This window comes from Lepus europaeus, chromosome X, assembly GCF_033115175.1.
Source record: "Lepus europaeus isolate LE1 chromosome X, mLepTim1.pri, whole genome shotgun sequence".
Classification (NCBI taxonomy): Eukaryota; Metazoa; Chordata; class Mammalia; order Lagomorpha; family Leporidae; genus Lepus; species Lepus europaeus.
Genome location: NC_084850.1, coordinates 95,346,003 through 95,360,255, shown reverse-complemented (window position 1 = coordinate 95,360,255; position 14,253 = coordinate 95,346,003). Strand labels below are relative to the sequence as shown.

Sequence of the window (14,253 nt, the reverse complement as noted above, 5' to 3'; positions counted from 1 at the left end):
CTCAGGACAATTATAGTCCTCATTTGTATAACTGGTCATGTGGTGGTAGCTAATATTTTAAACTGCTTTCTTCAGTTCTGAATTCTCTTTGCCTACAGTAATATCCAAGTTGTAGTTGTATTTCTTCTCCTGATAGAGTGACCCAAAGATCATTAATAGAACTGCTTAAATTGGGTTGTTAGTTTTCCATTGACTATAATCAAAGGGCATAGTTCTATTAACAGAATGCCCCATCAAGAGATCTCTCATATTCTAGAACACTCTTCCTTACCTTCATTGTGGAGTAGCAGTTCTATTTCCCTCTGGTAGTCAGGATAAATTACCCTTACCAGTCCTGTAACTCTGTTTTTCTTTTTAAAGATTTATTTATTTATTTGAAAGGCAGTTAATTAGAGAGAGAGAGAGTACGAGAGAGAGAGAGAGAGAGAGAGAGAGAGAGGTCTTCCATCCACTGGTTCACTCACTAGAGGGCTGCAATGGCTGTAGCTGTGCCGATCTGAAGCCAGGAGCTGGGAGCTTCCTTTGGGTCTCCCACGCAGTGTAGGGGCCCAAGCATTTGAGCTAATCTTTTTTTTTAAATTTTATTTATTTGTTTGAGAGGTAGAGTTACAGACAGTGAGAGGGAGAGAAGGAAAGAAAGGTCTTCCATCCGCTGGTTCACTCCTCAAAATAGCTGCAGTGGCTGGAGCTGCACCGATCCAAAGCCAGGAGCCAGTAGTTTTTCCAGGTCTCCCACATGGGTTCAGGGTCCAAGCACTTGGGCCATCTTCTACTGCTTTCCCAGGCCATAACAGAGAGCTGGATCAGAAGTGGAGTAGCCAGGACTTGAACCTGTACCCATATGGGATGCTGGCACTGCAGGTGGTGACTTTACCTGCTACACCACAGTGATGACCCTTTGACTCAGTTCTTTACCAGTTGATTCAGAGACATGAGGAACCCGAAGTGTCCAGGTGGCAATCTTTCAGTTCAATGTAATCATTGCTGTGTCTCATTCTTGTCTTTATAATTAAGACCTCTAGGCCAGCAGAGGGCAAGATATAAGGTCACAGGACAAAACAGAAATTTTGATAGTGGATCACTAAGATAGTAGTGAGTAAGTAACATTCCCATTTCCACCCCTTGATTCCTGGACCCATGAATCCTCACTATGGAAGAAAAAGCACCATATATTGGATGCTGATTCTGGGAACATGTAGCCTCCTAGAAAAGTTTGTTCCAATACAGTAATTGAGATCACAAAAGACTGTTTCAGAGTCCTGCCAAGCCAGCTGTTTCAGGATGCTGGAGAATGTGTTGATACTAGTGAATTCCAAAAGCATGGCTGCATTGTCTCACTTTATTTGCTGTGAAGTGACTTCATTCTTGAGAAGGAATTCTTCATACAATAACTGTGATGATAGATAAATGCATTCTGTAAGTGCACAGATGATAGTTTTGGCAGAAACATTGCATGCAGGAAAGGCAAATCATATTCCAGTAAGAAGAGAAGGCTATACTTTCCATGAAAGGAGTCATCCAATACTGATATTCAACCTGTCACCAAGTAGCTGGCTGATCAGTCCAGGAGTTACCTTATCAGGGACTCAGTGTTAGTCTCCACTGCTGGTGAATTGGGCACTCAGTGGTGGCCATAGTTAGTGAGTGGAAGTCTGTGTTGCTAAGCCCATGCATAATAATCTCCATCCTTGCTACCATATTCGCTTAGTCATTGGGCAGTGATGGGGTGACTGGGAAAAGAGGCTGAATGGATCATTCTGTACACTTGATTCTTAAAATTCCTCTGGTAAGATCACTCATTAGTGAATGTTCACATGAGGTAAATATCTTCACTTTTATTGCCCATTCAGAAAGATGTGTGTGCGTGTGTGTGTGTATCTTCGACATGTCTCCTTGTCTCCAATTCTCCAGTCATGTTCTTTGCTAGTCCCTGACCATTCAGCAAACAAATAGCTATAACCTGTAAATCAGTTCATATTTATACAAAATCTGGCCATTTCTCCCAAGAGGACTGAATAACCAGGTGTTTAAAATCTTGCCCATTGAAAATATTCCTCTCTTACCACTTTCCTTCAGGGATGTCCAATAAAGAGGTTCTAGGTTTACAGCTGGCTTCTTCTATGAGACCGTAAGTGCAGGCTGGGAGAGAAAAGGCATTTAGCAGCATTTAGAATCACAGGCATTTAGACCACTTCTTCATATAACTTAACTTGTGCCTTTGAGGCCTGTGTGAAGCTAATTTCATATATACCATTTTATTTTGGTGCTGGAGTGCTGACTTTTTAGCTTGGTGGGTCAGATAATACTCAATTCATGATGGGCAGCTCAGGTTGCATGGTCCATGATTAAGTGTAGTCTGTACTAATGCCTAGAAATAGACCAAAGGCTCTTTTGCAAAAACGGTAAGGTTATGTTTGGAGGATGGTAAAGCTTTGCTTCAGTGTTGTAAAGATATGCACTGCAGTTTACCCATAGGGAGCTGCCAAATGCTCCAAACAGCATTCTTACCTGCCACAGTCACATCAAGTACCATTGAATCTGCTGGAACATATGGATGAAGTAGCAGAACAGCCTTCAAAGAAGCCTGGACCCATTGTGGAGACTTCTCCAGTTCTGGGGCCCAGTAAAAACTTGTAACTCTTTGGATCACTTGGTAAGTGGACCAGAGGAACAGCCAAATGAGGATTGAATTGTCTCTGAAATCCAGAGAAGTCCACTTAATGTGCCTCTTTCTTAGTTGAGGAAGAGGCAGTTGCAACAATTGCCCTTCATTTTAGAAGGGATATCTCCCTGCTCTACTATACCACAGAAATTTCACTGAAGTAGAAGGTTCCTGAATTTTTGTCACATTTCTTTCTTTCTTTCTTTCTTTCTTTTTTTTTTTGACGGGCAGATTTAGACAGTGAGGGAGAGAGAGAGACAGAGAGAAAGGTCTTCCCTTCCGTTGGTTCACCCCCCAAATGGCTGCTACAGCTGGCGCGCTGCGCTGATCCAAAGCCAGGAGCCAGGTGCTTCCTCCTGGTCTCCCATGCAGGTGCAGGGCCCAAGCACTTGGGCCATCCTCCACTGCCTTCCCGGGCCACAGCAGAGAACTGGACTGGAAGAGGAGCAACCGGGACAGAATCTGTCGCCCCAAGTGGGACTAGAACCCGGGGTGCCGGTACTGCAGGCGGAGGATTAACCAAGTGAGCCGCGGCACCAGCCGTCACATTTATTTCTTATCCTGCAGCATGCAATTGTCATCTTAGTAAGTCTTGAGTAGTTGCTACTTCTTGCCTACTAGGTCCAGTTGGCATAATATAAAGGGCAAGAGTGATATAAAAGGGAAAGGCAATTAAGATCTCTATGAACTACATTATGACATAGGGCTGGAGAATTGGTATACTGCTCAGGTAGAACAGTGAAGGTGTATTGCTGGACCTTACCAAAGGAAAGGAGTCTCCTTCTGGTGGGCCAATATAAGGAGAAAAAGGCATTTGTTAGAAAAACAGCTGCATACAAGTACCGAGGGATGTGTTAATTTTCTCAAACAATGAAACTACATCTGGTACAGTAGCTGCAGTTGTAGTCACCACCTGGTTAAGCTGATGATAATCCACTGTCCAAGAGCCTTCTGACTTTACACTGCATGAATGGAAAAGTTAAATGGGGATGTGGTGGGAATTGCCAACCCCATACCTCTCAAGTCTTTGAAGGTAGCACTGATCTCTGCAGTTACTCCAAGAAAGCAGTATTGCTTTTGATTTATCATTTTTATAGGTAGAGGTAGTTCTAGTGGCTTCCACTTGGCTTTTCCCACCATGACAACTCTCATTCCACAGTAAGGGAATTAATGTGAGGTTTCCACTGGTTGCTGAATATGCCCATCAAAATTGTGCATTCTGAAACTGGGAGAATGATGTGGTATGGTTTTGTGAACCTACTGGGCTCACTCTGAGATAGACATCAACCAAAACCCCATTAACCACTTGAACTCCATAGTACTCTAGTATACCACAGTAACATTTTGGGTCTCCTGGAATTAGGGTCAGTTCAGAGCCAGTGCTTAGTAGTCACCAAAGGTCTGATTATTTCTTTTTCTCCCATAGAGTTACCCTAGCAAAAGGCCATGGGTCTGTTTAGGGGAGGCTGGGAGGAAGATCAGCAGTTTAAATTTTGAGTCCTTCTTCAGGTACATCTGTCTCTGTGAACTGATGCAGGTCTAAGAATTGATTGAGGGAACTGAAGTTCAATTTTTGATTACTTGGTCTCATACATATTAAGAATTTAGTAGGCTTCCCATGTATCTCACTTTTAGGAACACCATGATCAACTAGCTAACACCATAGTTCTCTGTAAGTCAGAATATTCCGATTGCTGCTTTGCTCTGCTATATATTAAGGTAACTAACCTCAATTTACCTTTGGTGATTCTACTACCTCCATTTGGCTCCTACCATCCCACAATCCAATGATCCTCTTTGTGTTTTGGTTTCCGATTGAATGGCAGCAGTTCCCACTGTAAGTTCAGACCCAAAGAGAAAAGTGATTGCACAGTTAGAGAAGGAAGCTGGGGCTTCCCTGACAAATTTATTTCTCACAATCGTGGTGAAAGGTGTGTCATGTGAAACCTCCCTGCATTGATGGGTAGATCTTAAATGACAGATCCATTTGAACATTCCAATCTCCCTAAGTCTTTGAATTTGTTCCTCTATAGTATACAAGACAGGTCTGGAATATCAACTTCATTTAGTATAGGCCACATTTTAGTCTGTGTTTCGGGCAATGAAAGAAAGTTTTCAATACCTTTCTTACTCCCTGATCTGGAATATTCGATGCAAAATCTCTGATTAATGGGCCCATATCAATAAATTCTTCCTGGTCTAACTTTACATCCCTTCTGTGTATACCCTGTACCATTACTATTCATCCCTATACATGTTCCCAAGATTTTTGCTTGTATAAATTGGAAAAATAATGAAGGTCTTTTGGAGTGTTATGTATTTCCTCCTGGGTTACGTTTTGTACTTTTAGGAACCTAATGGGGGACTTGAGGGTGGTTATAGATGTAGAGCAAAGTGGAGTTGTGCGAGTGAATCAGAACGTCTTGCCAAGAAGCTATTTTAGAGGAGGCTCTCATAGTGTCTTTTTAAAAAAAAAAAACATTTATTTATTTATTTGAAAGAGTTATATAGAGAAATGTAGACACACACACACACACACACACAAGATCTTCCATCTCCTAGTTCACTCCCCAGATGGTTGTAATGGCTACAGCTGGACCAGGCTGAAGCCAGAAGTCAAGAGCTACATCCGGATCTCCCATGTGGGTGGTAGGGACCCAAACACTTGGGACACCTTCTGCTCCTTTCCCAGGTGCATTAATAGGGAGCTTGATTGGAAGTGAAGCAGACAGGACATGAACCAGTGCCTTTAAAGATGCCGGCATCTCAGGCAGCTGCTTTACATAACCTCTACACCACGATGCTAGTCTGTTTCTTTAAAAAATTCCATTAATTCATTTGAAATATAGAGTGATACTAAGAGACCAAGAGATACACACAGACAGAGAATGAGAGAGATCTTCCATCTGCTGATTCACTCCCCAAATGGTTGCAGCAGTCAGATCTGGGCCAGGCCATAGCCAGGAACCTGGAACTCCATCCTGGTCTCCTATATGAGTAGCTGGAAGCAAGTAATTGAGCCATTTTCTGCTGCTTTCCCAAGCGTATTAGTGGCAAGCTAGATCAGACATGGAATAGCTTCGACTTGAACTGGCACTCTGATATGGGATAATGCCATCAGAAATGAAAACTTAACCTGTTACTCCACAAGGATGACCCTTATTACATTATCTTTAGGCAAAGCAGGGTTAATCTCCTAAGATCAGGATGGAGTAGCTGATGCTTTATTTATTTATTTATGTATTTTATTTATTTGACAGGTAGAGTTATAGACAGTGAGAGGCAGTGAGAGGGAGAGACAGAGAGAAATGTCTTCCATCTGCTGGTTCACTCCCCAAACGGCAGCAATGGCTGGAGCTGGGCTGATCCAAAGCCAGGAGCCAGGAGCTTCCTCCAGGTCTCCCACACGGGTGCAGGGGCCCAAGGACTTTGGTCCATTTTCTACTGCTTTCCCAGACCACAGCAGAGAGCTGGATCGGAAGAGGAGCAGCCGGGACTAGAACAAGCACCCATATGGGATGCCGGTGCCGCAGGCAGAGGATTAACCTCCTGTGTAACAGCGCTGGCCCCTGCTTTATTTATTTTTTAAAAAAGACTTATTTTACTTAAAAATAGGGAGAGACAGAGACAGATACCTTCTCATCTGCTTTTTCATCACCTAAATGGCTGCAATGATCAGGGCTGTGCCAGGATGAAGGCAGGAGCCAAGAATTCCATCTAGGTCTCCCATGAATGGTAGGGACCTACTTAGCTTATATTCTGCTGCCTTCACAGGTGCATAAGAAGGGAACTGCATTGGAAATTGAGCAGCTCGAACTTTAAAAAGTGCCCATATGGGATGCTGGTGTTGCAGGTGGCTGCTTAACCTGTTGTGCCACAACACTGGCGCTGGAGTAGCTGTTTCTACTGATAGACACTGCTCATGAGAATTTAGGAGTTCAGTGTCCCCTGCTTCATCAGAATTTTGCCATATGCCCCTGCCCCCACTTCCATTTGTCAGAATTCTACTCCTTCCCAGTCAGTGCTCTTACTTTAAAAGAATCCTGAAGCCGGCACTGTGGCGCAGTGGGTTAAGCCTCCATCTGCAGCACTGGCATCTCATATGGGTGCTGGTTCAAGTCCCGGCTACTCTACTTTCAATCCAGCTCATTCTGATGCCCCTGGGAAAGCAGCTGAGGATGGGCCAAGTGCTTGGGCCCCTGCATCCACGTGGGAGAAGCTCCTGGCTCCTGGCCTCAGACAGGCCCAGCTCTGGCCTTTGCAGCCATTTGGGGAGTGAACAAGTGGATGGATGCTTTCTCTCTCTTTTTCTCTCTGTAATTCTGATTTTCAAATAAATAAATAAATCTTTAAAAGAAGACTCCCTTAAAGGTTGGGGGTTCAATTTGTTTTGTAATTATTCTACTCATAGGATAAGATTCCAAGTTTTCAGCAATCTCAGCTCTGTGATGACAATATTTTTTCAGGGCAGACATAATAACTTTTAGTTCACTTACACAGTGCTGAACTAGGCATTCAAATCATTGAGCACATCCGTTTCTTTCCCTGTTTTGTGCAGTACAGTTAGGATCAGTCAGCCAGTTTCATTATGCTCATCATTTTGACAAAAAAAAGAGTTTTTTTTCTCTGTTGCCACATTGCATCATGGATTATCAGTGCTGTCTTTATTACTGAAAATAGAGTCATTAATCAGATTAGAGAACCAAGTCCAGAAACCCCAGAACCAATTCAAAAATTTCATCATTAAGATTCTTCTCTAGGGGCTGGCACTATGGCATAGTGGGTAAAGACGCTGCCTGTAGGTTTGGCATCCCATATGGATGCCGGTTGAAGACCCAGCTGTTCCATTTCAGGTACAGCTCTCTGCTATGGCCTAGGAAAGCAGTGGAAGATGGTCCAAGTCCTTGGGCTCCTGTACCCACGTGGGAGACCCAGAGGAAGCTCCTGGCTTTTGATGGGCCCAGCTCTGGCCATTGAAGCCATTTGGGAGTGAACCAGTGGATGGAAGACCTCTATCTCTCTCTCTCTCTCTCTGCCTCTCAAGTGAATAAATAAATCTTAATAAAATTAGATTCTTCTCTAGAACCACTCTCAGTACTAGAGTCTGTATTAGTCAAGGTTCTCTAGATTATAAGGATGAATGGAATGTATAAATACATATACACATAACATTAAGCATCACAGCGTGTAAACATATATGTACTACCAATCCACCTAGTCATGGAAAAATGTGTATGTGTGTGTATATATGTATTTTTTCCACATTTATGTGGGCATATGTATATGTATATGGAGAAAGAGAGGGAGCAAAAATATGAGTGAATGAGACAGAGATATTGATTTATTTTAAGAAATTAGCTCAACTTATTTTAGAAGATGACATGTCTGAAATTTGAAGGCAAACTGACAGACTAGGAACTTGTGGAAATGTTGGTGTGGAAGTTCAAGTCAGAAGGCAGTCTGGAGGCAGAATTTCTTCAGGGGATGACTGTCTTTTCTCTTAAGGGCTTCTACATTATAGAGGGCAATTTGCTTTACTCAAAGCAAATTATTTAAATGTTAAATGTTAAATGTCTTATTTAAATGTTAGTGTCATGTAAAAAATACCTTCCCAGCAACACCCGAATATCTGGGTACGGAGGCCTAGCAAAGTTGACACAAAAACTTAACCACCACATTGTGTACATATATACTCACTACCAATACATCTACTCATGGAAAAATATATGTGTGTATATGTATGTATGTATATATAATATATAAACAAATTATTTATATTTATATAAGTAGGTATTTTCCATGTGTATGTGGACATCTATATGTAGAAACATTTTCAAGATGGATAGATTTGGTGTGTAGGAGGTTATATCTGTATGGGTAAGTAAATAAAAAATAGAGAACTATATGCAATGGTTAAGGCACTTTTTCCTTACAAAAGCAGTATGTGGGTATAGCTATCTTAAAATACTCCAGATTTGGTGATTTGAAGCATTAGTTATATTTTATTAAGAATCTTCTGTGTGATTAACTTTATTTTCTAACATAGTGCTCTCAGTGGATATTCAACACAAGTAGTGTAAACCTGAAGAATTCTAGTAGCTGTTGCATTTTCAGACATGATATGAAATAATTGCTGCCACCTTAGTTTGTGAAGTAATGTACATACTCGAAATTCCACTAACACAATAGCCAGGAATTGGAAGCAACCTAAGTGTCCTGATAAGCTGATGAATGAATAAAGGAAATGTGGTACATTTACACAATGGAATAATATTCAGCCCTGAAAAGGATGAAATCCTGTTATTTTCAAAATCGCAGATGGAACTGGAGATCATTATGTTATGTGAAATAAATCAGACACAGAAAGACAGGTTGTGTGATCTCATGTGGAATCAAAAACATTGATATCGTAGAAGTTGTGGATGCAATGATGGTTACCAGGTTACCAGAGTCTAAGAAAAATGAGGATGAGAGGTAGCTAATTAATGTATGCCAAGTTGTACTTAAGTAGAAGAAAGAAGTACTGCTATTCTGATGCACAATAGGGTAACTAAAAATAGCGATAATGTACTATAATTTTCTTTAAAAAACCTAGAAGAAAGAATTTTGTATACTTTCACCACAAAGAAATGGTAAATATTTGAGGAGGTAGATATATTGTACTGATTTGAACATTATACAATACGATGTACACTTACTGAAACATCACATGGTACCTCATAAATATATACAGCATTTATGTAACAATTAAAAACAAATAACAAAATATTAATATATTCTCAAGAAAATGCATAAGCAGAAGCTACATTTATAGATTTTGCAGTGAAAGATGGTAGCTGTTATATGCTGATGAGAATATTGGACTTTTTAATTCAGATTTTTAAAGAGCGAGAAGAAGATCTAAGGCGTTTGTCTCGCCCATTGGAATGCTCTTGCTTCCGAACATCTATCTGGGATGAAACTCTCTATAAGGTGTGTATGTTTCCCTGAGTTTCCTCATTTTAAAAGCATGAAAGAAAGCTAGAAGAATGTTACCAAATTAAAAGATTTTAAACTATTTCATAGCCATCTAATTTGTTTTACTAAAAATGAAGTATCTACAACCAATTGTTGGAAGAAAATCAAACTTAACATTAGAGATTTTGTTTTGATCTTAGATTGGGTCGACATAGATACATATCACACTGAATTAGCCAGTATGGTCATGATTAATTTGATATTGATGATATTGATCTTTGTGATATCAGGTGCTTCATTAATTGACCATCATCCATTTTGACCTGGTGTGGTCTCAATGCTGATTGGAGTTATATCTAGTATTCAGATACCTGTACGGGATATAAGGTAGTCTACCTAAAACTGGAAGTCAGTAGAAGGAAAATATTTAGAGGAGAGATTGGAGAAGGGAGTCTTAGAATGAAACATGCCCAGAGTATTGCAGCTTCAGTTTTCATACCAAATTGGAGACCAGCATTCTTTTTACCAGAAAGATTATCCCCATTGTTGTAATGGGTATCACACTTCTTGCAGTAATTGTAGAAGTTATAATAATTGTTGTGTCACAGATGAAGCTGAAATTACATTATTGGCACATAGGCTCCTGCTTCCCCCCTTTCTCCTACTGATCTAGTGATTTGAAGGACTGGCTCCTTGTGAGTTCTCCTGTGGTCAGCCTTTTCCTTCAGACTGCTTCTGGTATCCATTGACAAGTGTGACTCTGGGTGAAAAGCATTCTTCATTGTCACTAGTAGCTAGAGCTTCAGTATCAACTGCATCTGACAAGGGTATCTACAACCAGAAGCACAGAAACCTGAATTGCCAAGGAGAAAAAACATTGGACTTTAAAAATAGCCATTACTTTTTTTAAACTAATTCATTTTTTCCTCAATATTATGTTGACCCAGCGTCACTCTAATAACAGATCATTTTGAGATACCTGTCTAGGAAATACTGTTCTAGATTAATATGGGCCGAATTTCTCTCAAAGCCTTATTCCCATAGAACAGGTAACCGTGAATAAGGATGGACATGACGCACTGATAAGAACCAACTGCGGTGTGAAGGATGGCAATACATAACACGACCAAAGACAATTGGCTAATCACAACACTGCTGTGAGTGACAATGTCTCTGCTGTGGTTAGCTTTGGTGCCTTCTCCAAGGTAAATTCAGCAGTGACATTAACACCGACCTGGGAACTTGGAACCTGAACCCCCATGCCTAAGTAATAAACTAATTGGAACAGAGACATGGCACTACTATCTCTTACATCAATGTTGCATAGAGCTGACGTAAATTTTTATATTAAGTTTTATTCAACAAGCACTCATTGCATATCTGCCTGATGCTGTTGGAAACACAAATGACTAAGACCAGGTTCCTGCCCTCTAGTAGGGGAGAGAAGAACAAAGTACACCTAACCAGACAAATTGGAGTGAGAATGAAAGAAATATTATAATGGTGATACAAATAAAAGAGACTTAAGAGAATAGAGGGAGGGTGTGGCTAATTTCAGCTGCTTACATTAGTCATATTCCATTAGATGAAATTAGTTTTAGGCAAACACACAGTGGACCATTTTTAATTCATTTGGATCAATAATTTATACAGCTTTCAACAAAACTTTGGAATTGATAATGCCACTGGTTTCTCTTATAATGGTATATTATCCCATTGATGGGTGGGGCCATTTGTCCATGTGGCTCTGATATTTTCCAAAAATTGATTCTTGGTTGTATGTTAAATATAGCATTATTAGGTTCCGCTCTTGAGAACAATCTACATTGTTGGATTTGAATGTTTGTTGAATGGCTGGATTAGAAGCTTGTTAGCATGCTAGATCGTATTTTTCAACTTTTTTCCTAAGACAACATTATGGCAATTACAATACTTGTTAATTTTTAATTGTCAATGGGAAGAAGTTTCTCTAGCATTTTATAAAAGTGTTTGAACTTAAATGAATGCAAGGATAAAAAGCAAATATTACCTTCATTTTCTCATTTCATTTGTTTTATGTCATATTTAATGTCAGTATTTGTTTGGGACTCAATTATCATATTTTCCTGTTCATATGTTATAGTGTACTTACTCATTTCAAAGGTTTAGGACTTTGTACCTGTTAGTAATATTGCACTGTGCTTCTATTCTGTTAGGCTTGGTCCAGCATTGTTTATCAACTGATTCCCAATGTTCAGCAGCTGGAAATGAATCTAAGGAATTTTGCTGAAATTATCGAAGCAGATGAAGTACTTCTGTTTGAGAGAGCTACTTTTCTGGTAAGGACTCGGTGCTCTGCAGAGGTACTTCACACTGTACCTACAACAACAGAGAACAACATGTTGCCACTTTCAGGAATAATCTTCTCTCTATAGTGATCATTTCAGTGTGCACAGCCTTAATTATAAAGTGGTATGGTCAATAAGGGAAAGAAGCTCGTTAGTGTTAAGACTTTACTAGTAAAACTTAGAGTTTTGCAAGTATACCTTATTAGAGACTTTATATTATTGCTGCTAATAACTGTTCATCTGTGTTAAAGGATTCCTATTTTCTAATTATATTTATTTTGAAATGTAGGATATTGTACTTTTGAGAAAAACTAGCATCCCACATTTTTCTTCATAATAGTGAGTTGAAAACTTAACATGAGAGAGATGTAATGGTCAACTCTGTGACATAGATGACAATTCAGATAGAGAAGGGGAGGAAAAGGAGGCATGTTGGTATTTATAATTTTCTTATGAATTGAGCTGTGCAACTATTATCAGATCCTATTCTTCGATAGGCCTGGAGTGGGGGTGGCAAAAAGCAGTATTATGAATAACTTTCTTAAAAAAAAGGTACAAAAACTAATTTGTGAGTCACAACACATTGTGTAAGTAATTGCTAATTGGCTTAGTAAATATAACTCTGAGTGCAGGTTCTAATAATAGTTTCTGGATTCCTATCAGTGTTTGGGGATTTTAGATACATTTAATATCTCTGAACTTGTCTATCCTTTAATAAAATAGGGGTAGTACTATCTATATCATAGGCTTATTGTGTGCATTAAAATCGGGCAAGGTAACACTAAACACCTAGCATAAGCCTTTATTGTATAGTTAAAATTATTGAAGATTGGTGCCTTCTGCTGTTAGAGGATCAAAAGACAGAGAATCCAAAGAATGAGCTTTCCCTCTGCCTTTATAGAAACGTTATTTGTAACTGCAGCAGTCTTTGGGAATCCGTACTTTCTGCTTGCTGGTATAGCTGAGGCAAGGAAACCTAACCAGAGTGTCTTTTCTGCCTCAGTCCATTGGAAAGGGACACTTTTCTGGAACTGTGCCACCCTGAGCCCCATATTTCCTGCTACTATGAGTACAACAAGCAAGTAATCTATTCTTTGTGTGTTGATGTACATGGCATGACAGATCCTACTTCAGCAGTGTTCACCTTTCATGGCTACCACACATAGACACAGAGATTGTCTTAAGAGTAGCTCTCTTTTTCTAACAGTAATAGATAGCTTTTGTTCCTCTTGAAGACAAAATTTAGGTTATGATTAACCTATGATTATTTGACTAAGGGGAGTGAAGTCAAGGCAAGGTGTACTTGTTCTTTCTTTGATATAGGAAATTTATTTTACAAGTTTCACATGATCTTGGAATTTCCCAGTGAATCTTCTTTTAGCAAGTGGCTCAGTTTTGCTTCCAATGTTAGAATCTTTGCATGTTCAGTCTGTAGGTAATACTTGTGTGGTTTTATTAAAATCTGAAAGTGTTGTGTATCATTCTGAATAGATTCATTTATAAATAATCAGTCCTCTGGCATTGGAATCATCTAATTAAGGTTTTTAAACAAAATTCCAAAAGCTGCTCAATTATAGCCTTCATTAAAATTAAATACATTAAGTATATCTCAAGACCAGCTGGGGAATTTTTTTTTATTTTCCTTTCTGATTTTTACTTACTTTCTTTTTTTTTTTATCAAATACTATCCTATGAAATACTTAAATAAGTTAAATTCTTGATTCAATGAATTTATAAAGAACAGTAGTGAACCAAAATACAGATGCTCAACATAGGGTGGGATTATGTCCTAGTATACCCATTATAGTTTGAAAATCTCATAAGTTGAAAGTTCATTTTATACATCTAGCTTAACAAACGTCATAGCTTAGTGGAATAAGCATATTGAAGAGCTCTCACGATAACGTGGCTAACCTAAGAATCATGCCTTGTCAGTCTGCTGCCCAGCATTTTGTGAGAGGGTCATATCACATATAGCTAGCCCAGGAAAAGAATAAAAAATGTATGGATTCTGCTGAATATGTATCACTTTTATACCTTCCTTACATTGAAAATTCGTAAGTACATCAGGGACCATCTATAGATAATACTTTGATAATTTAATGAAATTACAACCAAATTGAACTGAATAGGTCATCCAGATGGATTTTGAAATCACACAGATTGTTGACAAGGATATGGGAAAGAGGTGAAAATATAGTAATTCAGATGCTAAGTCTACTGTGAAAACTGGGGTGACCAAGAGACTGACAGACATCTGCTTTGAGAACTAACAGAGGATGATGTAAATATTTTTGCATGAATTCA

The 14,253-nt window shown here is 39.3% G+C and overlaps 1 protein-coding gene across 10 annotated transcripts in view; it reads left to right on the top strand.

Moving 5' to 3' along the window:
• The window catches only part of RRAGB (Ras related GTP binding B), a 103,977-nt gene that overhangs the window by 16,745 nt on the left and 72,979 nt on the right, over positions 1 to 14,253 (top strand). For all 10 annotated transcript variants that reach the window (XR_009865034.1, XM_062183676.1, XM_062183675.1 and 7 more), the window contains 2 exons: positions 9,539 to 9,634; positions 11,815 to 11,937. Coding sequence is in view for 9 of the 10 variants with exons in the window: in XM_062183676.1 (XP_062039660.1) it covers positions 9,539 to 9,634; positions 11,815 to 11,937 (219 nt within the window). In the remaining variant the exon portion in view is untranslated. The remainder of the gene's footprint in view (positions 1 to 9,538; positions 9,635 to 11,814; positions 11,938 to 14,253) is intronic.